Source organism: Tympanuchus pallidicinctus, unplaced genomic scaffold, assembly GCF_026119805.1.
Source record: "Tympanuchus pallidicinctus isolate F22 unplaced genomic scaffold, pur_lepc_1.0 scaffold2, whole genome shotgun sequence".
NCBI lineage: Eukaryota > Metazoa > Chordata > Aves > Galliformes > Phasianidae > Tympanuchus > Tympanuchus pallidicinctus.
This window is the reverse complement of record NW_026294721.1, coordinates 49,819,555-49,847,017: the sequence shown is the minus strand read 5'-3', so window position 1 is coordinate 49,847,017 and position 27,463 is coordinate 49,819,555. Positions and strand designations below refer to the sequence as shown.

Here is a 27,463-nt window from a genome sequence, read left to right as displayed (position 1 = left end):
TAAAACCTACACCTTCTGTATGCAGGTGTACTTTTAAGCTTCTGTAGCTGCATGTTTTGGTGGGCTAAGGCATGGTGTGATCTGATGTAAAGCGTGGGCTGCGAAATCCAGGCTCACCAGCATTTCTTAACTATGGGTTGTCAGATCCACATCTCCCTGTGTTTGTCAGCTAGTGTCACATCTGTAGCATTTTGGCTGAATGTTTCTTGTTTGCTCTGACTGAGAAATAAATAGAACTTTGAAAAACAAATGGTGCTTCTTTACTGAGCTGCGGTGATTTATGCACATGTCAATGGGAGTGAGGAAAAGCAAATCCTTTCTGCTTGCAGATATTGTAGGTTTCTGTTTAGTAACAGCCTAGGCCAACTGCTTTGAGGGCACTATTCTGTTTCTTGGGTTGTTGAAAGCACTTGGCCCTGTGCCTCGCAGAACCACATGGGGTATGTCTTAATAGACCTGAAAGGTATGGCATGCTGAGACTTGATTTTATTTACATTTATGTAAATATTGCCATGTTTATTTTAAAACGACTGAACTTCTGCAGTTGCAGCTCCAGGGTGGTAAAGGTCGCTGAAAGGACAGTTAGGTTCCTATTGTGTCAATCTGGAAGACTTCACTTAAAATCACGCTGTTTGCCATTTCTCACTTTGCTGAGCTCATCCAGTGAAATTGCTCTGTTGTATTTCCTGCTTTTTTTCTGACTCCAATTGGCTTTCCAGTGGCAGAATGACAGCTAGCAGAGCTCTGGATAATACAGGGAACAATGTGATTCTAAGGAAAAAAAATAAACTTTGCATTGTGTTTTCTTTTTTTTAACTGCAACTCCTTCAGCTCATAACTGACTGTGTTGGAATCCTGTGTCTGTAATATCAGAGCTTCGTCTTGAAAGAACAACTTAAGTAGTCAGAAAAGGGAGCTTTGAAGCACTACAGGTGTAATGAGATAAGTCAGTTTCTGGCCTATTGTGTAGTGCTGGTCAGGAATTTTCTGTCAAAATGTTTAACTTCTCTCGTCAGGATCCACAGATTTGACAGCTGTTAGTGGAAATGTACCTATCAGTTTTGGCAGGCAAGCCTTCTCACGCAGGAGAGGGAATCTCTGGAGAGGTGCAGCCGCCTGCCTGCAGAGCATCCCACTCACCCTGACACAGCTGGCAGCCTTGCCTGGGTCCTTGGGGACTTCTGCCAGTGCTCCACCAACTTGGAGACCTGAACTTCCATTCCTGGTAGTTCAGTTGGGTAGAGCTCCAGACTGTTATTGATGTTGTGTTCTCCATCTCCAGGTGTAACTATTCTGTGTTCAGCTAAGAGATTAAATATTTATTGGGCTGGGGAGGATGCAGTTAACAGAAGCTGTTATGGGAGAACCACTTAAACTGATGCTGGTCAGCGAGGTCCTGTCCTTGTCTCTTCTTTGCACCAAACCTGGCTGCCTGTTCCCATCTTCCCCCTTGGGCAGTCGTGCTCATCTCATGCTACTTGCAGGCATGTCAGAGAACCAAGGTCCGTGGAGAATGAATCTCAGTGAGAAGGACAAGCTTGCTTCTCTGTGAGTTTAGGTTGTTGGAGTAGCTCACAACAGGAGCAGTTATATAAGTAAATAAATGCGGATACGTGTGATGGGAGTCTTTGGCTGGAAAGAGGTGGAGGAAAGGCATATGATTATGCCTTTGGCTACTAGCAGGCCATTAGAAAGACTCTACAGCACCTCTGCATCCCTTACTTGGGATGTGTACAGCTGTACTCATGTATTCATCCAGTCTTGGAGCAATGCATACGTATATGCTTTGTTGCCAGTGTCCAGGTGCTTAGCAGGTGTACTGAAAACATAAAACCTGGAGGCTCAGATTCCTGACTGTAGATGCATACAACCTAGCTGTGTGCCCTAATTAATACACAAGTGGCTACTTCGGGTGTCTCACTCTCTCCTCATGATTTCCCCCAATGGAAGACTGTAAACATCTCCAGATTTCATCCAGGTATGGAATCGGGAGGTCCACTCTCAAAGTGCCCCATACCTACTTCTATATTCTCTTCTCTTCTGCAGCCTCTTATTATTGTGCTGCTGCTCTCTAAAAGGAACAGGAGACTTGCAGACTTGGCAAATGGGTTTAGACTTGTTTCCCCAGGGGTATCAGTGTAGTGCAGCTGACCTTGCCCTGAGCCAGCAGAGCCTGTTCATCAGGACTGTGCCCAGCGCCTCATCTGCATCGTGTCCTGCCCTTCACCAACTGCAGTGAGCTGAAGTCTGTACCTAATAGTGCACAAAGAGTTGAGTGGGTTTAATTCTCTTGCATAAGGCTGGCTGGCACTGCCATTTGAAACATGTTCTTTTAAGAAGATAGTTGAGTTTTTTCTATAGTCAGTGTGTGAAGGTGAGAGCCTTTTGGCTTCCAGGCACAGAGTGCAGAGAGATGCTTAGGAAGGTAGCAGGTATTTTGACTAGTTCACTGCTAATTATTGCTTCAGTAAACAACAGCTGTTCAGATGCAGCTCAGCTTCTTGCTTTGAAAAGATTGCAGTGCCCAAACTGTAGTCTCGTATTATTGAAAAAAGAAAAAAAATGTTATAATCATTTCACTCCCCTACTGCTACAGATTTTATGGGCCTTGTAGTGCGCTGTTATGTCAGGCATATTAATTGCTAGTGAGTCGATGTTAAGCAAATGGAACAGCTTTGTGCAGCGTTTGGACACTCGGTTATAGACGGTTTAACAGCAGTCTTCTGGAGAGGCTCTGCATTAGTCTTAGATTATTTCTCAGCGCTAGAGAAATGGCTCTTTCAAAGTAACTATAAAATGAACCGTTGCTGCCAAGCAATAGCAGTAATAAGCTGTGAAGGTACCTTGCGAAGCATGAGGTCAGAGGCAGTGTGTTCTTCCAGCCACCCAAGAAGCGTAATAGCAACTAATTAGCACAGCTCCTTCAGAGGCTATTGCTATTGTAACAGGAGGAAAGAAAGGCAGGAAAGTGCAAGGGGTGGGGGCTACTGTTGCTATCTGCCCTTTAGATGAAGGAGTTGTTGGTATTAACTTAGCGGAGGGTGAAGGCCTGACCTGGCACAGCGCTGAGTGTCACTGATGTGCTCTTGCCACTGAAAAGAAAAATGGCCCTGTTCCCTGCTCCATGCAGCTTCTGCCCTTCTGCTTTCTTCCCGAGGAGCAGGATTTATAGGGGCATCTGATTTGATTTATGGAGGAGTGAAATCCCAAATTAACCACCCAGGCACACACTTTGCAGCGCAACGCCACACAGCCCTTCCTCTCCTCCCTCGCCAAGCTGCCATTACCTACAGCGGCTGGTGGGCCAGGCAGCCTGGTGTTTGAGTTGGCCGCTGCGGTGCCCGGCCAGCCCGTGTGCCAGGCACCAAGGTGGCTCCGTGCAGGGCGTTCCCCTGCACACACGCCCAGAGAGGCTGCGGGAGCGCTGCTCTGCGGCTGAAGCAGTTGGTCTCTGTGCTGTGGTGTTGGGCAGGCAGTGGATAAAAGCTACCTGTAAAGTGCAGTTAAAAACAAAATACACACGTATTTTACTAAATGCATGTACCAGCAACCAAGCTGGCACTCTTTGACTGCATTTAGTAAGGAACGAGGTAGTGTTGCAGGAAGGCAGTGGGGCATTAGGTAGGGAGCTTGGGCTGCCTTTCCAGGGTGTGTGCCAAACGCTACATGGTGTCCAGATGCCCATGGCGAGCTGACTAGTGCTTGCTCTAGGTGAGGTGGGATCTAGCTATTTTTTTATTAATTTATTCAATGTCGTGATATCTTAACGTTGTGGTTTTTTGCCATTTCATTTCATTTACGAGCTGGGGGCCGCGCCGCCCTCCCTGAGCCGCTAAAATGGCTGCTAAGGCGCTCCGTGTCGCCCCGAGGGCCGCTGTCCCCCTGCCCGCCAGGGGGCACGCGAGCCACGGCCGCGCCGCGCTGAGAGTAGCCGGGCCGGGCCGCTCGCTGAGCCGCTGCCGCAGCTGCTGCGGTCCGGATGCCGTGCGCCCGGACAAGAAGCAGCACGCTCGGGGCTTGGGGCGCCCTTTAATCTTTCCTCTGTTACAGTAGGAGTTCCACTGCGAAGTAAGGAAGGAGCAAGGAGTGAGCGATTTCCTATCGGTTGTTATTTGTGAAGTAGACTAAATAGGTCAGCAGTGTGCCTGCATGCAAGCTTGTCCTAGTGCTGCTGCGGGCATCAGCTCTTCATTTTGCACCGAGTAATGACTAGCTGTTGTCCCACCGTCAGCACGGCTCAGAGAGCATGAAACACCTGGGAAGGAGTGGGAAGAGTCGATAATTGAGGGCAGTGTATGCTCAGGGCAAAGTGCAGTCACTGTTGGTATAGACAGGGTTTGTCTTTTTTTTATTTTTTATTTTTATTTTTTTATTTTTTAAACCTAAGCACTGCCTCTGGATACTTTGGAGACACAAACAGGCAGATTGGAAGTACTGGTTCCTGCTTTGTTCACGAAAGGAATGTAATAGAAAGTGACTTTATTTTAGTTAGTTTTAATAATCAGCTGCGATAAAGAGTACGTGGAAACCAAAGAATGATTTTTAAAGAAGCCACAACCTCACACTGCCTGTTTAGAAAGGCGAGGCTTTTAGAGTCATTTTTTGTTGGCTTTGGGGTGTTTCAGGGCTGGAGAAGGGTGAGGTATAGAGGAAGGCAAACCCTAACCTCTGGCACGATGTTTGCATGTTTGCGGGAGTTAGAAAGTTTCCCTGTTGGAGTCTGCAGTGGGATTGAATGGGCCATGCTGTCATCCAGCCAAACGGCTATCGCCAGCAGCCGTCAAATGGAGTAATTCCAACAACCTCCTTGGTTTTGCCAAAAGCTTCTGGAAAATTCTTTCCCCATGCTTTGTGCTAGGAATCTTCCCGCCTCGTTTAGCACTGAATGTGAATTTATCAGAAACACATTCTTGGCTGCTGCTTCCCCCTCTCTCACTTCGAAGGACTTTACTGCGCTGTGTTGGTTTTTTTTTCCCTCTGGAGGCACTTACAGTGTATTGTCAAGGCATCCTTTGGCACTTTTTTTTTTACTGGTGAGCTGTTTAAATCTTTTCCTGCCAGCTGGTTTTTTTTTTTCTTCTTTTTTTTTTTTTTTTTCTTTCTCCTAAGCCTCAGACCTATTTGTGATGTCTCCATGTGCACCCTCTCCAGGGTTTAACAGCTTCCTACACCTGAACTGTACGTAAGAGTAGCGTTGCCAGCGCCATATGCAGAGATAACATTGCTTCCCTGTTTCCCTTGTTTAACAAGGCTGATAATCTCATTGAGCTGCTCCACCCCAATGAGCTCTTCCTTGCCACCACTATTGTACTGGAACCTCACAATGAGTTATTTATCTGTTATGCACTCCTCATTCTTTCCAGTGCTTGCTTTCTTGTAGGCTGCTATGTACCTTTCATAGTGAGATTTGCATTTTTTATTCTGAGATCTTTTGCTTCTGGAGTTGCCTGTATTAAAAAGCATTTTGTTTGAATGGGCTCACTTCAGCGAGTGATCCATATTGTTCTGTATTACTGCTCTGTCCCAGCTGTTATTTGCCTCTTCATCAAATTTTGTCATCTGCAGATGTTAGCATCGCTGATTTTTTTATATGTACTCCTCTGTCATTGCAGAAGATGGGAACTAGCACCTGGTCCCAGTCTTACGGCTTTGTGCCCCCTCTTGTTCTTTCAGATTTGCCCAGTAGCTCTTGTCAGTGAACACGGGTAGGGTGTTTTTGTTTGGTTTTTTTTTTTTTTTTTTTTTACAGCATCAAGAACATGCCTGTGGTCATTTCCAGATTTTAATTCTTGAGCTGATTTCTCTATTACTAGCTTTCCCTATGCTATTCATTTTCTTCCTCTCCTATTTATTTATTTAAATTGAGGTGAGGTTAACTGGTTCATTAGATAGCCATTTGTGTCATTTCAATTTCAGATTTGTTCCTGGGCTTGGAATGTAGAACTACTTCATTGTGTTGGGTTAGCAATTATTTCCCGTGTGCCTCTGTAATGCATGGCACTCTCTGCACTGTCTCAGACAGCTTAAGCGTGATTGAGTAACTAGAGCCAGCTGAAACATGTTGCCTTCCAGCCCTGTTCTTAGTTTCTGAACTTCTTCCTTTTCCTCCTGAATCCCAGAAGGCTTTATTAAGACAGCTTTCGGGGTGCCATTAATTCTAAGCTGCATAATTACCTTACTATTAGCTCCGTTTATAGTAGGAAAAAAGTGCTGTACGTTGCTAGAAATTTATATTTCTCAAAGTCAAAATTTATACTTCGTAAATTAAAAAGTTTGCTTCATTTACCTAGGAATAATGTATAGTAATTAACAGCAGGAGAATTTGCCTGCAGAACTATTGAATGCAAAGAGGTAGGTTTTGTGAAAACGTGATGCCCTAATGAGCCACTGTGTTACACTTGCTTCCGAAATTGCACATAAGACCATTACGTATTTTAAGAAAGCCAAGCTTATGCTGTTCAGCATGCTCTGTTTAGCAGTGGGAAACAATATTTAGAATACTTATCTTTACTGTTTACTGTTCTGTTCTAATGTCAACCTTGTACCACCTCAAACTTGAATGTGTTTGTGAAGCTAGAAATCAGGCCAGGCTTTTTTTTTTTTAATTTTTTTTTTTTTTTTTTCTTAAGGAATATGTGTAAGGAATAATGCTGCTGGGCTAAACCTCATGCCAGTATTTGTGTGACACTGTGGGACTTTACGGTCATTGCTGCGTTTCAGACCAGGTAAGGTCACCTCTTTTTCTCTTTCCCTGTTCAGTTATCCCCAGCATATCTCAGTACTGAATCAGCCAGACTGTGCTTGAGTGTGTTCTTCGTCCTGTGTCACCTGACACTGCTACCTGTGATGTCCAGCGTTGTAGGATCTGATTAGGAGGTGGCATGGGAAACAAACCTTTGGACCATGTTTTCCCTGTCAAAAACCACAGACCATTTTAGTGATCTAAAACTGTGCGATTAGTTTTAGTGCAACACATACTCTGTTTCCTGAGATGAAGAGAGGAGCTGCATTTTGTCTGGGCTTTGTTCATGAAGTAATTTCAAGTGCTGGCATCCTTATTTGTATTATTACTGAGGTTGAAAAAGGGCCACGAAGGAGTGGGGCTTTTCTATTAGTAGTATTTTGACTGTTTTCTTGGTTCAAACCTAGGCACTCACACAGTTACATTTTGCCTCACATGGTCACTCTGCCATAAAGATAAAAACTTCAGATGAAAAATTAAGTCTTGGCTGCTGTCTTATCAGTTTGATGGCTGTAGATGTTGTGTTCCTTCTTCCTAGGGGGATGACAGTTGGCACTTCCTTGTTAATTAGCTAGTTTCATTTTTGGCTTTATTTTTGATCAGTGAGCCCCAGAAACTTGTGTGTGCAAACATCCATTTAATTTATAAGCATGGCATATTTAGTACTTTGCACTAATTGGCTGTAACTGAGAAGCTGATAAGTCTGGTCAGTTTAGATGTGGCTTTGCAGTTGGGGATGATTTCACTGTGCATGTGGTGTTCTGTTGATGCTGTGTGATGCTCTCTGGCTTATCATTAACCCTGGCAACTTCTAGTAAGTGTCAGATAGGCGGCTTCTAATAAGCTGCTTAGAAACTGTTTCAAGTACATATCTTTGCTTTGCATTTCCCATCCCCAAAGTACTATCCACTAGTCCTCCCTTGCAAAGGTTCTGAAGCCAGCCACGTGTATAGCTATTAACAGTAAACCAAGGTATTAACGTGCTTAGATTTTTAAGTAAGTGAAGTGCCTTTAAGAAATAGCATACAGACTCAAAACTGTGTTTTAATTCAGCAAGGTTTAAACTCGGGAATGGAAGACAGAATTCAAACATTTTATCGTGATTCAGATTCAGACTCAGATTCTCTGCAAACGAAATCTATTCTCTCATAGACAGTCTTTTTAAACTGTTATTTTATGCAGTGTTTCTTCTTTTACAGTCTTTCAGCCATCATTTTAAAAGTGCCTCTGAAGAGTGGCAGTGGTAACTGGCATTTTTTTCCTTGTCAAATGCAAATCTCTCACCTCCCAAGTGTGAACACACAAAGCTCTCTTACTGGCTTTTTTTTTTTTTTTTTTTTTTTTTTAAGCAAAATTAGGGCACAGTTAGCTAAGCAGAGTGACCTGATTCATGCTGGATCAACATGTTATCAACTTGAGGTTGTCACTACAAAGTAAGTGTGGTGAAGTCTGCCTGTTCCAACTAAAATCAAAGCTGTCTCCTGACAAGGTAGTGCTGAAGTCAGCAGTTTCTACAAAGTGGGTTTAAATGCAGATTGAAGGATCTCTTCAGTGTATGTATGTAACTAACAGCGCCAACCTAATTATTTATAATCAAATATTTTTTTTGTCATATTTCTTACTCTGGGGGATACGAGAGAAAACAGTTCTAAGTGATTTCTTTTTTTGCTCTTTGGCTTTTCCTTATCTACAAAAGATTTGTCTTGGTGAAGTATATTTCATGTTCTCTCTAAAGTAGGCCACCTTAGAGATCCCATGGAGTAATTCACTTTGCTGAGTTAGCAGACTAAGGCATTGGATGGTCGGGGGGAGGGGGGAAGACAACCGACTGTGAAACAAATGAATCAATACCAGTGCAACTGGATCAGTGTGCTTCTTCCGATAGAACCACAAAAGCAATAGTGCAGCTGTAATACCTGGCATACAGATTTAAAAGACAAATATAAACACACATACACACACACACACATTGGGTTGGCTTTTATTGGAAAGCCTAGATGCAATCTATAGTTATCAATTTGTGGAAAATTCAGGACACATAGAAAGTTAAGAAGGCAAATTAAAAGAACAATACAAATCAGATGAAATATACATCTCAAAATATCAGGATAGCATTTTGACTGGCATTGCCTAAAATACTTAATCTCCTTTCTTTTTTTTCTTTTTTTTTCTTTGAAATATGCTTCTTTTAACCATACATATTGTAACTTTAAAAAGATCTTTCTTTTGTTTATATATTCCCCAAGGTCACTATTTCCTGCAGGAGCATGTCCAGATCACAAGTCTTTTTTAGCAAGAAATAGGCTCGTTATACCTACTAACAAGGTCACTAATTGGCTTGATTTGACTTTATTTAAAATGATCACCAGCAGATATTATAATTTGTTGTTTATTGGTGCCAGAACAAAGGAGAAGGAACTGGTACGCGTCAAGTAGAAGATATATTTCATTGTTGATATGTTATACACGCTTTTCATATTCAAACAGAACAGAAACATTTGACATAATTTAGAATATGAGCCTATTTCAACAGAGAGCACTTACAGCATGCTAAATACAGTGCTGTGGAAGAGCCACCCAACAGAACTGCAAACACCTAGCATTTTACATCTTTAAATAATACGTAGATCACACACCTCTGGGGTCTGGCATATTGTCCTCGCTAAATTTAGGGCCCTCAAGGCTTCAAGGGTAGAAATACTAACAACTATTCTGTGCTTTCATTCTAATAGATGATTAGCATTCATTATATGTGTAATTAGTTCTGTATGCTCTACCAAATACACACGTACAGTTACAGCACTGATCCTGTAGATTTGGTAGCAACTTGGCCGGCAGAAATTCAAATCTGTTAATCAATCCTAATGTGCAATTTAGAGTATGTAATACCATAGACTCTCAGAATACAAAGCAGATAGAAAACTATTTTTATTACATCCACTTGAACCATTCATAATTAAGACACGTTCACTTACTATGTTTTGTCATTATAATACATGGATAGAAATAACTGTGTATATTTCAATGAACATCAAAAAACCCCAATTTCGTCTCATCTTAAAAATATTTGTTTTTGTGGCTGAATTGAGTGCTCATGAGAGTAAAGCTCAGAGAATGTTTTCAGCCAAGATATAGAACAGATGCCATAGATGCCCCTGCAGGCTTCCTGTAAGGAACCAGCTGCATGCTTCAGTTACGTCTTACAGCAGATATGCTGGACCTTGGAGCAGAGCATGCCAAATCTGTGCAGTGGTGTTGAGATGCAGAATAGGCACTAGGATTAGACCTTCCTTTCCATCCCCATGTTGAGTTTTCACAGTAATGGGATGTGATCTGGCAGCTGAAGGCCAGGAGATGAACCTACTGAACAGCCTGCCTGCCTAAAGAGCAATTTTGTAGCATCAGGTCAGAGGTACGCTTCTTCTATCTATCTGGAATTATAACATCTAAAAGAGCTGTACTATACAGAAGACAAAGTTGACATAACTGGATGAAACTACACCATTTCTTCTTCTTCTTCTACGTACAGTTTGCCAAGCACCTGAGACACTACTCTCTCCATTGTGAAACAGAGCTTCTAAAAAAACAACAGAAAGCCCACTTGGTATGAATAAATGTCCATTTATTACATTAGGGCTGGAAAAAGACAAGGAAAACCCAACCTATTAAAGTCTTCCATCATAATAAACGAGACTTATTTGGTTACTGTGCCTTCTAACAATGATGAAGTGGCACTGGCCTGGGTGACAGGAGAGGTAGGGGAGGGAAGGGAGCTGCAGTCTGATTCAGCCAGCCACTTTGGAGTGTTCCATCCTATCAGCAGAGTGATAGATGCACAGCTTTAAACCTAATACAAAAATATTAACACTTTTGGACATTAGTAATCACTGTTATATCTCTACAATATAATACTTTATACTGTACAGCTATAACATAAAAGGTGCAATTCCTTTTTCTTTAAAAAAATCACACACAGCACATGTTTTTATCATTTTATTTTTAAGTATAAACTTTTTTAAACACTTTACATAAATTAACTCCTCTGAGACTAATATTTGATGTACAGTAAATTGTAATTCATATAAAAATCCATAAACAACTTGTCTCACATAATTTACAAAAAAATCAGGGTTTCCTTTGCTTATCTGTAACAAGGATTCTACTTGCCGTTTTATTCCCCCCAAGGCAAAGCACGTTAGCATTGTAAAATCCATTATTAAATTCCCATGGTAGCATAAGTCACTTGTGCCAATGTCCTTTTAGAAAGCAGCACAGTTTAAAGCAGTTGAGTTGTCTATAAACAGTAATTTTTGTCCCACATTTTAAAATTAACAGATATATACCACATCCTATGCAGTGATAAAGAGAAAAAGAGAGAGAAAGAGAGAGACTACTTCTCGTAAGCAAAGGTCAACAATTCAGTAATATTTGGAAACACTGTACAGGTCTGTATCTTAATTAAATACAGTGCCTCAGGACAACAGACAGACTGTTGCAAAATCTTTAGGCCTTTTTTTCTTCTTTTTTTTTAATTAATACTTTTCAGTCCAACTTGAGTGCAGCGATATGCATATGTAAACATATTCTTTAAAGCAGATCACCTTTAAGGTCATTGAGAAAAAAAAAAAAGTTTTGTCATTAGCAGTATCATTCTTCTGGAAGGCGCTCTTTTCATTACAGAGTCCGTTCAGATTGTGCTACAGAAAAATCTGAGCAAAGATGTAAGCTTAGGCTCAAGTAGTAATGCAGCAAAACAGTTTGGTCTCCTTTTTAGAAGACACTGGTACACAGTCTCTTTGGCAGCCTGAGCTAAGCCAGTGTGTTACCTCTTTCCTATCTCACTTTGTCTGAGGAACTGTATATTGTTGGCGCTGTCTGCTAATTCTGGATATTGCTCCACAGAGAGTACATAGTACCCATCATATCCTTGTACCTTTCCAGCACTTAGCAACTGCCTCTTTTCTCCTTCTGTCCACAGCCTGGCACCTTCCTCTCCATCCCTTACTCTCTGTTGTTCCCTGGCCCAGGCACTGGAAAGAGCTCTTTGCCTGGCTTGCTCCAGTATTCGGGCTTTTTCCTCATCGAGCGTCATGCCGTATCGGACATGAAGCGCTAACGCACCGTACTGCATTTCAACATCGGCAAACCTACGAGTCCTGCCGTTCACCACGGTGGTGGACTGGGACACGGTGACGTTGATGCCGTTCTCCAGGGCCTTCCGCCCGCTGGTCAGCCGCAGCGTCCCAAGGTCACTCTCCGGGGAGGTGGTCTTGATAAAATAGTGCGTGTCTTTGCCCTCAACGGTGAAATGTAAGTTTTCTAGGTAGTAGGCGTTGTTCAGAACGGCTGCCACTTTGATGCAGTCCTCATTTGCAATGTTGAGCACATTTGTCTGCACTTTTCCTTGATTGACAGCGAGCATCACCCCTTTCCCGATCAGAGACTTCACTGTGGCAAACCACAGCCACGACTTCTCTCCGCTGGATTTCCGTCTGCTGACCTGCACTTCTGCCATCTTTCCCAGGGAAAGGAAAGCCTTTGCTTGTCTCGCCACTTGTTGTTGCACTCCAGAAATTGGCTGTAAACAAGAACAGACAGAAGTTTTACCAACCATCTGTAGCCCTCTGGATGCCAAGTGGGCAGGCTTTCTTGGTGTACTGCCCATGGATGACAACAGGATATGCTGCCACTGACAGTGCCAAGGAACTAATTAAATCTACATACTGCTTGTTCTACTGAGCTACAAGATTATTTGGTTTGATAATGCTCTGTGTTTTTTTCTCTTTGTCTCCCTGCACATGCAGGAAAAAATTCTGTTTATTTCAGAGGCTACTTGGAGGGGCTAATTTTGTAATGTAAATTTTGCAGTGCTAATACCTAGTACAGGAAAGAGTTGCCTTTCTTTCTATAGTGTTATCTCATCATTTGAGCTTGTTCAATTATGATTCCTGTCTACCATAGTTTCATCTAAATCGAGGGGATTTTTGTGGGCCATGAAGCTGTGATTCAGAACAAGAACAAGCCTTTCTTTGTGCCCAGTCAGGAGGTTGATAGATGTAGTCTCTGAGGTAGCTGCAGTCTAAGACCAAACTGCAGGGAAGCTCTCACAACCCCTGAAGCTAAAGGAAGGGGCAGTCAAACCATGAGGATAGTCTTTATGGTAAGAGAAAAGGAGGTAAATAGTGCAGAGTGGAGGAGTGGAGTATTAGGGACTGATGATCTTTCCTGCAAATATTTGAAGAAACTGATAAAAGGGTACATGTGAAAGAGCTGCAGCCTCTCCAGTTGTGTGAGCATCCGTTTAGCTTCAAGCATCAGCATGTTGGCTGAGACCTAAAACAGACAAGAACTCTCTCCAGAAGACATTAGAGGGGTGTAATCCTGAACACAGCAGAGTACTTTGTTGGCAAAGGGGGCAGTGAGTGAAAGTAACCAACAGGTAAATAACTCAGTATTTCATATTTTACTGCACCTAAGGTGTTCTTGTTGAACACGTACATGTTTTATAGAGGGGAGGGAATTACAGTTGTAATTGTGAGGTGCAAAAGTACTAGGTGGGAAAGATTGGATAGGAAAATACGTTAAAAAAGTTTCACTATTAAGAGCTATGTGTAGGCCAGTATGCTAGGTGCACTCTTGATAAGGTGAGAGAAGGCAGCTAGAGACTAGGAGCTGTCAGCAGAACTGCTGTGGTTATCCAGAACAGCTAGAAGAGCAGGAGCAGCCAGCAGGAACAGCAGGGTAGCTCACATTATGGGGTCAGCTGTGGTTGGGAACTTACAACTGCAGACTAGGCACATCCTATCTGGGTAACTGCAGGGCTTAACAATGACAAGCTGTGAATGAGTTAGTACTGATGAAGGAGGAGAGTAGACAGCTGCCCTAGCAGTTGTCTCAGCAGGAAACAGAGAGAAAGATTTAAATAGCTTTGGCTACACTTCTGAAACCGAGTAGTTAGTTTCTGTAGATTATCCAGCTTATCTTCCAATTGACCCCTTTTCCTTCCAGTAAAATATTGTTTAAAACCACTTGATTCACGACTGACAAATGAGGCAAGTGCCTATTCTCTCTTCCTAAATTTCCAGACCAAACAGGAGCCATTAACACAGACTTCAGCAACCATAATTCTCCCTTGCTGCTTATCAAAGCCTGGCAGAAGGTTTGCAAAGACTTCTCTACATTGCCATGAGGGCAGGTTTCTGGAGGGGACAATTCCTGAGGGAATTCAAATTGATTTGGATTTTCATGTCTCCTTGAATGTGGCAGACTCTTGTCTGCACTTGCTAACAAGTGTGGATTTCAGCTGTCTAAATCCCACATAAAAGCTATCAAGTACAAAATGTATTTTAGCCAGCACACTAATCAGTGAGAGTGGCAAGATGCTAAAGCAACTTAATGGCAAAGATCGCTTATTTTTCACAGGTATCTTTGGAGCTCTGACGTAAAACCTCATAGATGGGTAATGCTCACTTCCTCCAGAATGTTCCAAAATACCAAGTAAGTATTTTGCATCTTTACTTCTGGCTCCTAGTTGTATTTGCTTATTCAATTGTGAATACCATAGTTACAGTTTCTTCCTATGTGAGAAGCATCTTTGTTTCTTGTCTCTCTCCCTCTCCTCTGTTGTGCTGCATGTCTCTAGTACTCAGGTGCCTCCCTGGTACTCCTGTCCTGAAGGAAGGTTTCTGACAGCTGGCTGCCTGCTCTCATCTCCTTGACCAGACTGATTCTCTTCCTGGTGTGCTTTTTCCAGTGGTACCAGATAGCCTCATTCTTTCAGCCTCTGAGATCTAAGTAAACAACTTCTAATAGCTCTTTGCAGCAGTGCCAGATGATGACCACCTTGCTTGGAATACTTGCTTGGAATACTTGCAGTGTTTTCTTTACTGCTTTTATTGTTCATGGAAGACACTGTTCTCATACTGTGCTCAAAGGTCCTTCTCTGTTACTCAGCTTCTGGTTACTAAACTATATAGGTAATGAGTGATTCTGTGCCTGCAGAATTTCCTTCCATACGTTCCCTTTTGCTGGGCCACACTTTTTGATGATTTTTGGTCTGGATTAGTTTTTGCAGGGTTATTCAAGATTGTGTCATCTTTTAATCTTGAAAAAAGGGAATGGTTTTTGACTGCTTATGATCAGACTACCCATTTTAACATCTCAGCACTTCCTCCTTAACTGAGAACTGTAGGATTTGGGATGGCATATGTCTCTGATCTTTGAGTAAGCTTGATTTGTAAACATCATTTTCTTTAATAGCGGATTTGAAAATTAACTTTTACTGTTATTTCTTTTATCTTTTAAAATTCTAAGAGGTTTTCAGGCTTTAAGCTCTCTCTTTTATTTTTTTTCTTCCCAAAAGAACTTCATAAGCACTTGGAGTTTTGGTTTTATGTAATATAATAGGTTTTACCTCAGGTAATTTCATTTTCAATATTTTATCTTTACATATAAAGTGTAGTTAATATTAAAGAGAAGTAAAACTGTAGTGGTGCCTGGTATGCATAATTTACATCACCTGTTCTTCTGTTTATTTCACAGTCTACTTTTTGCTACGCTGTTCAGTTTTTGCCTTTGGGCAGAGTGCTAGTACAAATCTAATCTCTGTAGTTTCTGTTAGGAAAGTTAGACATCTTCAAAGGTTCTTAAACTTCTTTTCATTGATTACTGTACTTCTGTATTTTTATTGTTGCTGAAAGCAAACAGCTTATTTAAAATTTGTACTTAGGAAATCTGTAATTTTAAAGATTCTTTTGAAAATGCATAGATAAAAAAGTAGATATTTGGTAAGTACAAATTCAGATTAAATAAGGAAATAGCCCTGTCAGGATTATCCATTCCTCTTAAGCTGAATAGAGGAGAATATTCTATCCTCTTTCATGTGAGTGCTTAGCTTTGATTCTTACAGGTATATCTTCCCATTGCTGGCTCTTCACAAGTTCATAAGAAGGTTCTGTTAAATCAAATTTTGGAACAGGAAAACCAGGAATGGCATTGTGTAGGTGGAATCCAAACGTCACCAGCCAGCTGTTAACATCTGAAAAAGAATTATTAAAAAAAAAAAGAAAAAGTCGTTTAATAGTTTGTAATTATTTGTTCCCATTTGTACATGGAACAACTTTGGACACAGTTGTATCACTGTCATGCCACAGAAGGAGATCCACTGTCTTTGTTTTGGTACGTATGGATTTAGACCTGCTACAGCTAAAATAGTAAGCCTATGTAGAAAGCCTGGAGTTCTGAACTTGCATGAAAACTTCTGCTCTTTGCTCTTCTGAAGGGTGTTACAGGTTTCAGCAGTTCTAAAGGCCCCAGCTTTTTCTAGAACTTCCAGAAATACAGAACCACGACGTGGGTGAGATTTCCTTCTAATACAACCTGAACTAATTGGGATTTCAGGGTTAGACTGAACACTCTCTTTGTTATATCTTCATCATCAACACATTAAAACAAAGCAAAGAAAGAAAAGGTATTGAAGAAAACATCCAGCCCTTTTGTTATACATTTGTTATTTTAGTATCTTCAAACTGTATCTGAAATAACATCTGTACAGTCAATTACCTTTATAATGACTTGGCAGACAATTTATGTTGATTCAAGAGAAATCTCCCCTTCCTCAGGATGAAATTAAAAGCTAATTAAATGTCAGTAAGTACACGACACTAAATTAGCATTAGATAACATTATTTATGGTACACTGTGCATTTTATTAAAAATAAATAAAATAGGAATACCAGCAATTAAGTAATTAACAATGATTGGACAAGAATGGGTGCTCTGCCTGCCTATCTAGTTTCTGTCTTTCTACCCTATCTTACACAAATACTAAACTTACCAGAAGTTGGCAGAGTGCTCCTTATCAAAGTCTAGTGGCTTTCACTTAAGACAAATCCACACAAGTTAGACAAGGAACAGAATTTTTCACATGCTTAAAACAGTAAAAAAATATTTACTTAAAAATAATTTATGTCTTTCCAGATAGATAAATGATAAGCCTCAGTCTAAAAACGCCTGCCAGCCAAATTAGTTATTTTAATAATAACCTTAATAACCTTTGGTAAGCAGCATGCATGCAAATGTTAAGAGAACTAGAACTCTATTTTGAGGGCAGTTCTGCAGTTCTTGAATCACGTGCATTATTTTCAGTGCTGCAAAGAATCTAACTGCAGTTGTATCCCTTACAGCACATGCTGCTAGAAGCCAGATTCAAAGGCCGATTGTCATCCTTGCTCACAGGCAGACTGTTAGCTACCCTGTTGATAGCTGCTGTTTTTAAATTAACACAACTCCACCCTGATTCCCAGTAGGCTTCTCTGAGTAGTAGTTTCATGATTCATAAGGGGAGCTGAGACCATCCTGTAGTCTGGTCCCATCTGAAAAAAAACTCCAGATTGTTTACATCTATTAAAATACAAAGATTAATATATATCTGATCAAGCCATGCATTTTTCAGAGCTTTCTGGCGATGTACACTATTTTTTGTGTGTAGATTAATAGAAAACACTACTCATCACTAAGTCTAAATGCACAAAAAGCATATAGATTACCTAAAAAATCAATTACGCAAGTGGCATGTCAGCAGCTTTCTATTGCCAAAAGAGAATTTTGTACTAATTTTTCTATATCCACCCTCTCCGTCTTGGCTGCTTACTCATTATTTTGTGCTGGCCCTGCACTTTGTTGGACTTCTGCTTCTTAGCCAGTTTACATCAGTATTCTTGGAAAAGCCCATTCTAGCAAACACTGACCAGTGAACTTTCAGTGAGTACTTTCTGCCATCTTAATGGGTTAAATTGGTTGCAGAAAGACCCCTCCTGCCCTTGCTATCTTACATTCTCATTCCCTCTTGTCTTTTTTTGTCCAAAAATGCACAGTTTTTACTGCTCTGTAGCCTAGATATAAATTGGACTAATTCAAATGTAAGGAGATAGTCATGAATGGTTTTGAGGGGTTCTCACTTTTGTACTTGCTGAAGAAATCTATTTATTTTCATTATAAGAGCACTAGGCAATGTGTTGCGATACTGGAAGGATCTCTGCTTTCCTCTTTCAGTACACTGTGTTGTGGACCTCCATCTCTCTTTGGTACCTACATGTATGTCTAAAGGCATATGAGATATTTTCAAGATTGCTATTTCACCATTCTTGATGAACATGTTTGCATTCGTTAATGTCAAGTGCTTAATGCTTCCTCAAAAATAACTTTATCCAAATATGATATACATAGACACTTCACTAGAATTGTGAATTCCAGTTTAAATTGGATGCGTATAGGTCCAGAACACCAAGCAAGTTAAAATCACTTGGTTGATCTAGACCTAAATTTTAAGTGCTTTTCTGAATGATCATTTTCCCTGAGAGTTTCTGTATTAACCTTCCTCACACAGTCTGTATCCCAGATTGACAGATTCCAGATTATAAGAATGCAGAGTGAGAAATTTTTGAGTAAGTGGGAGAAAGTCTTAAATGAAGTAGCATTTTACCTGTGATGTAATCCTTCACATCATGTATTTTACTGGCTGGGTTGTTATTTCTAAACATGTACAAATTGAAAGGAGCTGGATCCTTCCCAATTCTCTTCCAGACTTCAATATCGGGTGTTGTCCACCGGCCTGCCATTATGTCATAATCTCTTTCTCCAAAGTGGACTAGCTTGGTCAGTGGGTCATATAAACCACCATGGAATCCTATTACCAGTTGGAAGTCAAGGTTAGAGTCAAAGTAGATCTCTCCATAAGCAGTGTATTGAATTTGTTTAAGCATGAGACCGTTGCTACTAAAAACAGCCAGTGGTGTTCCTGTATTGTCAGATGCAATGTAGAACTCATCTCCACTGCTAATCTCCATCGCAAAAAGATGTCCCTGCAGGTCATAGTAAAGGGATGTGATTTCAGAACTTGAGTGGTTGTATACATGAGTTATCCTGGTTGGGTAAGTAAGGTCTGCGTAAAAGAACTGGAGGTGCTGTCCAAGGCTAGTTTTACTGGAAACTCGTCGTCCGAGGCCATCGTAACGATAAATCACCGTCCACCCACTGCCTTTGCTGTAAACTCGAGTGAGGAGGCCCTTTGAACTGTATTCAAAGATTTCGGTACCCCTCTGGCGCAGAAATCCATCTTCGTCTAATCGATACTGCACGTCACCTAGTCGGGTTATTCTGTCTCTCAGGTCATAGCGAAGTGGCGTCAAACGGGCACTACTGCTAGGGTTGAGCAAATGGAGGTTGCCATTCAAGTCATAGTTGTATCGCCACATTATTTTTTCATTCAGGTAAACAGTCTGGAGTTGACCATCTACATCATATTCGTAGGCGTATTTTGTGGTGTTGGCAAACGGCCCGATCTTAATTTCTCTTTTTGTCACTCGTCCCATGTTGTCATACTGAATTGTAATCCAATACATTAGTGAACGAAAGATTTCATATTGAATTTCCTTGATGCGGCCGTGTGCGTCAAAATGTTTTGTGTAAGTCATTACAGCTGTAGAAATGATCTGGTTAATATCATAATATATAACTCCAAATTTGCCAAATTGTTCAACCTTACCGGAGATATCATCAAACTGATAGAGATCAATAGGCAATGGGGTTTCATTGATGACACCTTGCATGCTAGTCACTCGGAAGCTATTGTCATAGCTGTAATCGAATCGGGCGTTCACCATTCCGTCTTCACTAAAGCGGAAAATCTGTCTGTCAATCAGTGGGCCAATCTGCCTGTATCTAATGGTGCAGATAAAACCGTCGCTTTGGAGGTTTACCGTTTTCAGGACTCCCGCTGTCTCATCGTAAGTAAAACTAACTCTTGTACTATCATACAGAATTTCTGAGAGCTTGGTCTGCCGTCTGTACTTGAATAATACTCTTCGGCTTGTCCCCAGGAAAGCAGTTTGAAGGAGCTGCCCTTCTTCATTGTAGTCCATTATAACAGAGGCATTACTTTCAGGGGGGTTGTATATATTCCTGTAATAGCCAATGGAGCGAATAGTCTGCATGGTATGACGAGCAACGCTGGGCATGGTGACAGCAGAAAGACGATCCAGCAAATCATATTCAAAGATATACTGCCGTTGGCTATGAAGCAGAAGAACCATTGACTGAAAATTAAGAACAGATTTTTACCATGTGACAAATGGCGGAGTACCTCCTTGCATCCCCCTGCCATATACACATACTATTTCTTCGCAAAAATGTGACATTCCCACTTGGGAAAATTTATCTCCTCTTTAATTGAGTTATCCTTGACCTTATATGTTGTTAACATCTCCCTGCCTAATTTACTTGGATGCTTAATTGTAAGGGGTTCTGTAATTAGTAGTTCGACATTCATAATTTGCTACTTGTTATGACTGTATCACTTTTATCAAGCACTCACAGCTAAACAGCAGATTGTCAATGGATTCAGATAAGTCATGTTTAATATGGGAAGAAGTAAAACTGTCTTAGAGCCATTAACTCACGAGGAGAACAACATATGGGAGATACAATTTCTTCCCTACGATTAGAGATGATTTTGAAGAATTTGAACAGCCTGGGATCCCTGAATACTGTGTTCTTGTTCCGTAAGTGTTTAAAACATAGGCGAAACAATTGTTTGATTATTTATATCAGAAGGAGCCACCCGGGATTATTCTGACATTTTTCTGATGTGTGGCTATTATGTATCGTAGGTCTTGATTAAATTATGTCTGTAATGTCTAGTAAACAGCATTTGCCGAGCAACAGATTCAATAGAAATACATTTAAATGCCACAAAGAAATAGATTCTGTTTTTGCACAGCAGGCATGAGATTTCAGAAGGGAGATTTTCACAGCTGTTTCTAGAGGAAGAACTTATCATTCAGATATCGTTATATACAAGGAAGATTCCTGATTTTTGCCTGTTGTTTTTTTTCTATACTACAACAAAGAGCAAGTGTAAACTGACAGCTTTAACTATCTAGAAACAAGAGCTTTTCTTGATAGTGGAAAAAAAACCAGCAGTGAAGAATGTATAAATAGATGATTTTCAGCTGACTTACATTGCAGAGATCTAGTTCCTGTACCTTATTTTAACAGTTAAGATAAAAGGTAAATGTAGATGCTGCTTGTTAGTCCAGCCGAAATGATTTTAAAAGTCATCAATTCTTAACAGTCACCTAAAGCAAGGCTGCATATCTATTTTATAAAACATTCCCAAAGGAACCACATGTTGATACTTAGAATAATCCAAATATGCTTCTGCTACGTCTTTTTGGACTGCACAGAGCAGTCAGATGCTGTATTATTTTAGCAAAATCAAAGCATTTTTAAAACCTCAAGTGTCCTTTACCTTCTCCAAATATGTGTAACTCCAAGTTTTTCCATCAGCAAACACTCTAGACACAATCCTTCCCTGTCCGTCATACTCTATTTTTTCACTAGTTGTCCCTCGCTGTATGCTGCCTATTTGCCCTGTGGATGAATAGGTAACATTGACAGCCATCAGCTTGCTGCTTGGTAGCCACAGGGTTGGGTGCCCTGACGTGTCATAGGCAATCCTCAGCAGGAATTTACGGTGGTCGTCGTAGATCTTTTCTGTCTTAGTGGTTCGATCAAAGTCAACTGAAAGGAGGTTTCTGCCATTAACCTTTTAAAAACAAACAAAAGGACACAATAAATCAAGTAAATTTGCTACCTATTATTTCCAGGAAATGCTAGCAATTATTTAAGTGCCATTTCCAGTGATTGACTTGCTGTGTATATAAATTATTTTAGCACCTTCTTAATATAAATGTGACGCACTACATTAGCATCTATTTTAAATAGGTCTATTCTGTGAAGGAATCTGGTGTAATTTGGGTTTTTTTATTGACAGTCAATGTTAAGAAAATACTGAAAGATACACACTGAAAGCTTCTGCAATAAACAGTGCCATTTTGGAGAACAAATTGCTTCTTTTGCGAGCAGTCCAAATTTTATCTAGCAAACTTTTCAGTCATATTCCCAGCAATTGCTGGTCAAGTTCATAACAATCATACTCAAGGACTGAATAGCAATCTGCCACAGCAGGTATTTATCAAAAGAGTAAATACAAAATTAAAATCTTCAAAAGAACATTTAGTTTTCAAGTTATGACAGACAGCTTTTAGAACATAGGCATCCCCTCTTTTAGATCAGATGGAAATGAAAACAGTGTACCATCCACTGACGGAACATACTATAAGGCCAAAATGCTCAGGAGAGGATTCTGTCCTTTGCCCAATTAACTGACCAGTTAAAGCCATACATGACTGGAAGACTACAGAACCACTGAAAAACACTTACAAATTTGAATCTGAAATAGGTATATTTATGATGAAAACTGTTTTATCAGTACATGTAAGCTATAATGGTGGATAGTGAGTTATATATAACACTTTTACATTAGAATCTGTCCCTGCTGTTTCAGTATCTTACGTTAACTTTCAGTTTCATCGAAGCAGCTCTCATTTTTTGTATGCATGAAATGAAAATGTCTGGTTTTCTTTTCCCATACTGGCATCTTTGCAATTCTCTGCTCATCCTCTCTTAACTGCTTTTTAGTGTTCTCTAACAGACCTCTAGGTTTCTTTGTTCATCTGCAAACCATTTCTGTATCTGGTTTGCCCTTTTAAAGTTATTCTAGATAAGGGTGAAACACTGATAACTAAGACTTTTTAATGCTGCATCTTGCTAACATATGAGAAGTAGAGGACAAATAGACACAAGTATATGTATTAAGAATTTTTAAAAATTCCTATTCAAGTACTTGATGCATACATATTAAAGAGGTGAAGAAAGATGGCTAAATAACATTTAGCAAAGAAAAAGAAAATGGATACTAGACCAAGGAAATGGCTAAAGATTTTTTTTTGCATTTTTAGGCCTGTATGGTAAAAAAAATCCATATACCATGGATTTTGGTTCTTTTACCCAGAGACTGATACATTTTCAAAAGAAGGACTAATATAAATTAGGTTTTTTATTATTAGCATAAAAGGTATTAAAGTACTGGAGATGGGTTGTAGACAAATATGAAAAAAACCTCCTCTGAATACTCAGTTTTGCTTATACCTGTCTGCCTATTTATCAGTCTTATCTACATCATTTATGTTGATGTGCTCATTTTTAGTATGAACTCACCAGCATGACAACCATCTGCACTATTAGTATTTCAGAACAAAAAGCATATTTTCATGCAAAACTAAGAAAAGAACACAAAAAGTCTGGTAAGATGCAGAATTCCTGCTTTGTGGATTACAATAACTGTCAAATATTATTTAAATACACTGTGAAAAATTAATGCTAGGAGACTGATTCTGAAAGTTAATTGTTTTTTAATATCTTTCACGTATTTTTTGTTTAAATATTTCAACACTTACATTTGATCATTTGCCTAAATCTGTACTTAAATCTTGTCTATTTCTGGCTTTTGCTTCTCAGCCTCTCCCCATGCATGCCTGCAGTCATCTCTCCCTCTCTCTGCCCATTTTGTTTCTCTGATATTTTTCTTCCCTTTCTTTCCCTTCCTTGTTTAACATTTAATTATGATTTTTAATAATTTTCTTGTCGGCCTCTCAGGCTTAGATGCTGAAGTGAGAAGAGGCACTTCTGATTTCCGAACAGGCAAAGAGGGAAGGGTGGTTTTATGGTTAAGGCAGATGTCCAAGCAATTGCAGATAATTTCTTGGCTAAGCACATCCTTCCGGTGTAAATTACAGCAAAGTACTTAATCTAGCTGTCTCACTGCCTTATCTGCTAAATGGGATAATAACATCCCTTGATTCTCCCTTTCCATCTGTCTGGTCTGTGTAAGGACAAAATACAAGAGGAAAGGAAATGCCTCTTTCTATAGCCAGATTCATGCTTCCAAAATCTGCTGACAGAGCTCTTGCATTCAGACTTGAGTGTTTGGTGAAACTGGCTGTGCTTGCGTAATCCGGTGATACAAGGGACAAGGTTTGGTGATGTAGTTTTTTTCACTGGGTAGTATGGGACTAGAATAATGTATGTCAGTTGAAGTCCTGCCTTCAACTGAAGCATTTTTTAACAATAGCTTGGCTACCAAAATGCTTCTACAGTAAAACTTAAGAATGTTTGTGTTGTGTCTAAGACAAGCGTACTCTAAATAGATTTGATAATTCTGGGCTTCATTATGATATAAGGAGTAACTTAGGAATTTTTCAGTGAATAAACACTTAATGACACAAATCCAAGTCTCTTGACAACACCTACATGCTATTCTACTCTTTCACTAATTACAGCGTCCACCTACCCTGCTCTGCTTTAACTCCTGGCTTTATTTCTAGTGCTTCAGTGAGAAGCGTGAAATCAGACGGTGATTTCCCCATGAGGATTACAGATATATTGTCATGCCTTGCAGAGAGATTAAAGAGATTATTTGAAATCTGGAGACCTTTTCAAGGCTTGGAGCTTATAAATTTTCTGAAGGTAGTGCTAAAACCCTTCTTGTGAGCTCTCTGTTGGATGTTACGTGTCCTCTCTATATACACCTCTTGAGACAAAGCTCATACCAGCTCCTTTCTTTAAGACACTTGAGAAGATCTGCCTGGCCTCAGCACAAATGCCCCAAAAAAGCCCTTCCATGAGGAAGAGTGCCAGCACCTGTGCCAAAGACCTCTGCAATAATACACATGCAACAAACTTGAACAAAAGTTAAACTGACAGAGAATCGTTAAAGTTAAGGGGCAGGGAAAAAAATGATATATTTTTTTAAAATAAAAGACTATTAGTAGTGGGTATAATATGTACAAAACAGAAACCCAAGAGAGTTCCACAGAGTGTACTCCATGATGTTATATACCGCATATATATGAGTACATTTACATATTTTCATTACATTTTGTTTACATTTGTTTTCTTTGCAGCAAAATGTTACTGCTGTATCTGTAGATGGAAATGATGAACTCTGTGAGTTATTTGTACTCTTTCTGATCCTGGTTTCTTTTTCTGTTTTCCTACAACCCCCCCTCCTGCCCCTTCCGCAAACTTTCTATAGTTTCTTCCTATGTAAATTACTTTGAAAAAATCTTCCCTTTTTTTTTGGTAAATCAATTATTAGGCCACACCCTCTGCTTGCTCTACTTCTCCCATTTGTATATACATTTTTAATTACTGCTATTTTATACTATTTTATGATCTTTCACTTCCTCCCTCTTAGGTTAGATCTTTCCCACCTCTTTGCTCTTTCTTCTTTCAACTCTTTCAAATCAGAGTTTCCCTTGACATTTCTTTAACCTCCTTAGTATTTGAATCAACTTTGCTTTTCTTTTTAGAACTGGACTAAGGGAGATTTGTTTCAGTGCCAAAACCAAATATAATCAATATTGTTATTTTACTTTTCCATAGGCTTCCTTCAAGAATGAATTGGCAGATTTACTCTATCACCTTGTTATGTAATGAAACAACTATTAACCAGAACCAAGGATGAGCTTCATAAGCAGGGGTTCCTTTTGCTCTTCCCGCTACCATAGCTAGATGCAAGTATGTTGTTCTTAAGCAGCAGCTGTTGTATCTAATCATCCTTCCTTCCTGGAGAAAAATCAATTACTCTTTCAGGGCAAGTAGTAGAAATGTAAGATGCATGACAGCATTCTCTCCTTCCCAAAGGAAAATATAAAAATTTTAAATTTAAAAGTAGCATGTTACTATCTTAGAAGTCAAGTGGTTTGAAATTATTTACCTTTACCTGATATACTGCTTAGGCCTTATTTTAAACAATTGAGTTCAGTCTTAATATGTCAGACCTCCAATGTAGTCTTGAAATGGTTTCCTGGCAACTCTATTTCAAATGCTTAATCTATGTTGTCTTTACCAAATGGCTGTCATAAATCAGTTTGCTTCCTACTTACATTTCACTCACTATATAGGAAGAAGAAATGCCAACAAAATGGTAAAGACATATGTTAGAGGAATATGTCATTCACAATCACACAGTTGAACTCTCTCTACCAGAAATAAGTATTAGTACAACTTTTATTAAAAATTGCAAAGAAAGAAAACTCTGGGCCCATGGTGGCTTATGGTACAATAATTTAAAACAATTTAAAATCAGGTATGTGAATTCAGCGCTGGAAATAAGAAGTGAAGGCAAATCTAAAAATCATCTTTTTATCCTTTTTCTTTTCAAGTCATTGCAGGCTAAAGCCAGTGTAGATTTTACAGAAAAGAGTAATAAGGAAGAAGACACAAAGTAATAAAAGCAACAACTTCCAGATCAACACTAAGCTTACCTATGGTAAATATTCTGTGGCTGCTGGATGGCAGTATCTACAAGAATGTGTTTATCTTCCTGTAAGTAAGAATGCAGTAGACACTACCCATGCCTGTTTGCATGCTTACCCTGAGCTTTCGGCCAAATACGTTGACTTTTCCCTGGGTTTGCTCCTTCCGAAATCGCCACTCCACCAGGTTCTGCCCATTCTCCCCTGGCAGAGTCATGTTTCTCTTTGCCACTGTTGGATTGGCAGTGCCAGCCAAGACATGCGGCTCCGTCTGGTAGTGAGAATCCAGGCCACTGGCATACAGGATTCTAAGTGAGCCATCATAGCCAATCTGGTAGCTGTTTCTTAACTGATCTGAAAATGCAAAAGAAAACCAAAACAAACAAACAAATAACAAACGGAAACACACATATGTGTGTTAATTCTTTCTTTGTCCTGCACTCCTTATACACTGTATGCATATAACACCTTTACCTACAGACACACTGGAAATAAAACCCAAGGATGAGAGAGATGACGACATCCATATTGTATACACACATATCACAGGAAAACACAAATGCCTTTGGGACATACCTTCAAATTCACTTAAACATTTAAGAAAAATCCCACCTCTAGAGTATGGCACAAAATGTATTCTCTGCTGCTTCATTAGACATTTTTTGCCTCATCCTGTGCCTGCTGTGACTACTGACTTTTGCTAGGATGTGGCTGCTGGAATCTCATGTACTATTTTAAAGCCCAAATCTCACTTAAGTTATTTGATTAGGAAACATTTCATTACACTTTTATTGTACCTCCTTCCTTCCCTGAACAGATCTTTTTATGTATCACCTCCTCCTCCAAACATTAGGCCTGTAAAGCTTCTGATTTGAGCTGCTTGTACTACAAGAAATTCGGTTTCAGGTCAGTATCTGAGAAATCCTTTGTATACAGTACCTTGAACCATGGTGTAGAAAGAATCAATTGATGATAAGTTGGAAGTGATGCTGACATCCTCCTCTCTGCTGGATGATTCAATGTCCACTGTAATGGCTCTTTCCATTTCCCCGTGAAGGTTAGTGACAACTCCAGTTGGGAATGTAACATTTGTCAGACGGCCCTCACTATCGTAGCTTAAAAAAACAAAAAAGTTCCTAAGTGATACATGGCATGGAACAAATTGTTTTCATTTACAAGTAAGACGAATCAAAATACCAGCTACACAGAATTGCTGAGGCACATTTAATTTTTGTGCATGGGATAGGCACAGCAAAGCCTTCAAGCATGCTTGGAAGCAGTGAAAAGACTGTTTAACATATAGGAGCCTCAATGGTGACAGCAAGAGCAAACAGATGGATCCTCAGCTCCACATATTATTCTTCAAAGTGTGACCAGATCCCGCTGCACAACTGACACACCATTTCAAAGGGAGTGTATTAGTCAGTGCTAAATTCTGTATCATTCTGCACTCACTCCCTAAGATCAGAATAGATTTTTGCTGTTATTGTAGGAATTCTCA

At 39.9% G+C, this 27,463-nt stretch overlaps 1 protein-coding gene and 1 long non-coding RNA gene across 19 annotated transcripts in view; one reads left to right on the top strand and one right to left on the bottom strand.

Annotated features, from left to right (window-relative positions):
* LOC128080455 (uncharacterized) overlaps nucleotides 1–8,175 on the top strand; it is a 28,121-nt gene extending 19,946 nt beyond the window's left edge. Inside the window, exons 2-3 of the long non-coding RNA XR_008206689.1 lie at nucleotides 6,630–6,725; nucleotides 8,101–8,175. This is a non-coding gene — a long non-coding RNA (uncharacterized LOC128080455). The remainder of the gene's footprint in view (nucleotides 1–6,629; nucleotides 6,726–8,100) is intronic.
* A 532-nt stretch (nucleotides 8,176–8,707) lies between these two features.
* TENM3 (teneurin transmembrane protein 3) overlaps nucleotides 8,708–27,463 on the bottom strand; it is a 696,676-nt gene continuing 677,920 nt past the window's right edge. For all 18 annotated transcript variants that reach the window (XM_052683284.1, XM_052683286.1, XM_052683287.1 and 15 more), the window contains 6 exons: nucleotides 26,902–27,077; nucleotides 26,081–26,316; nucleotides 21,051–21,347; nucleotides 18,225–19,836; nucleotides 15,649–15,779; nucleotides 8,708–12,320 (listed from right to left, as the gene is read on the bottom strand). In XM_052683284.1, the coding sequence (XP_052539244.1) occupies nucleotides 11,565–12,320; nucleotides 15,649–15,779; nucleotides 18,225–19,836; nucleotides 21,051–21,347; nucleotides 26,081–26,316; nucleotides 26,902–27,077 (3,208 nt within the window). In that variant the 3' untranslated portion in view covers nucleotides 8,708–11,564. The remainder of the gene's footprint in view (nucleotides 12,321–15,648; nucleotides 15,780–18,224; nucleotides 19,837–21,050; nucleotides 21,348–26,080; nucleotides 26,317–26,901; nucleotides 27,078–27,463) is intronic.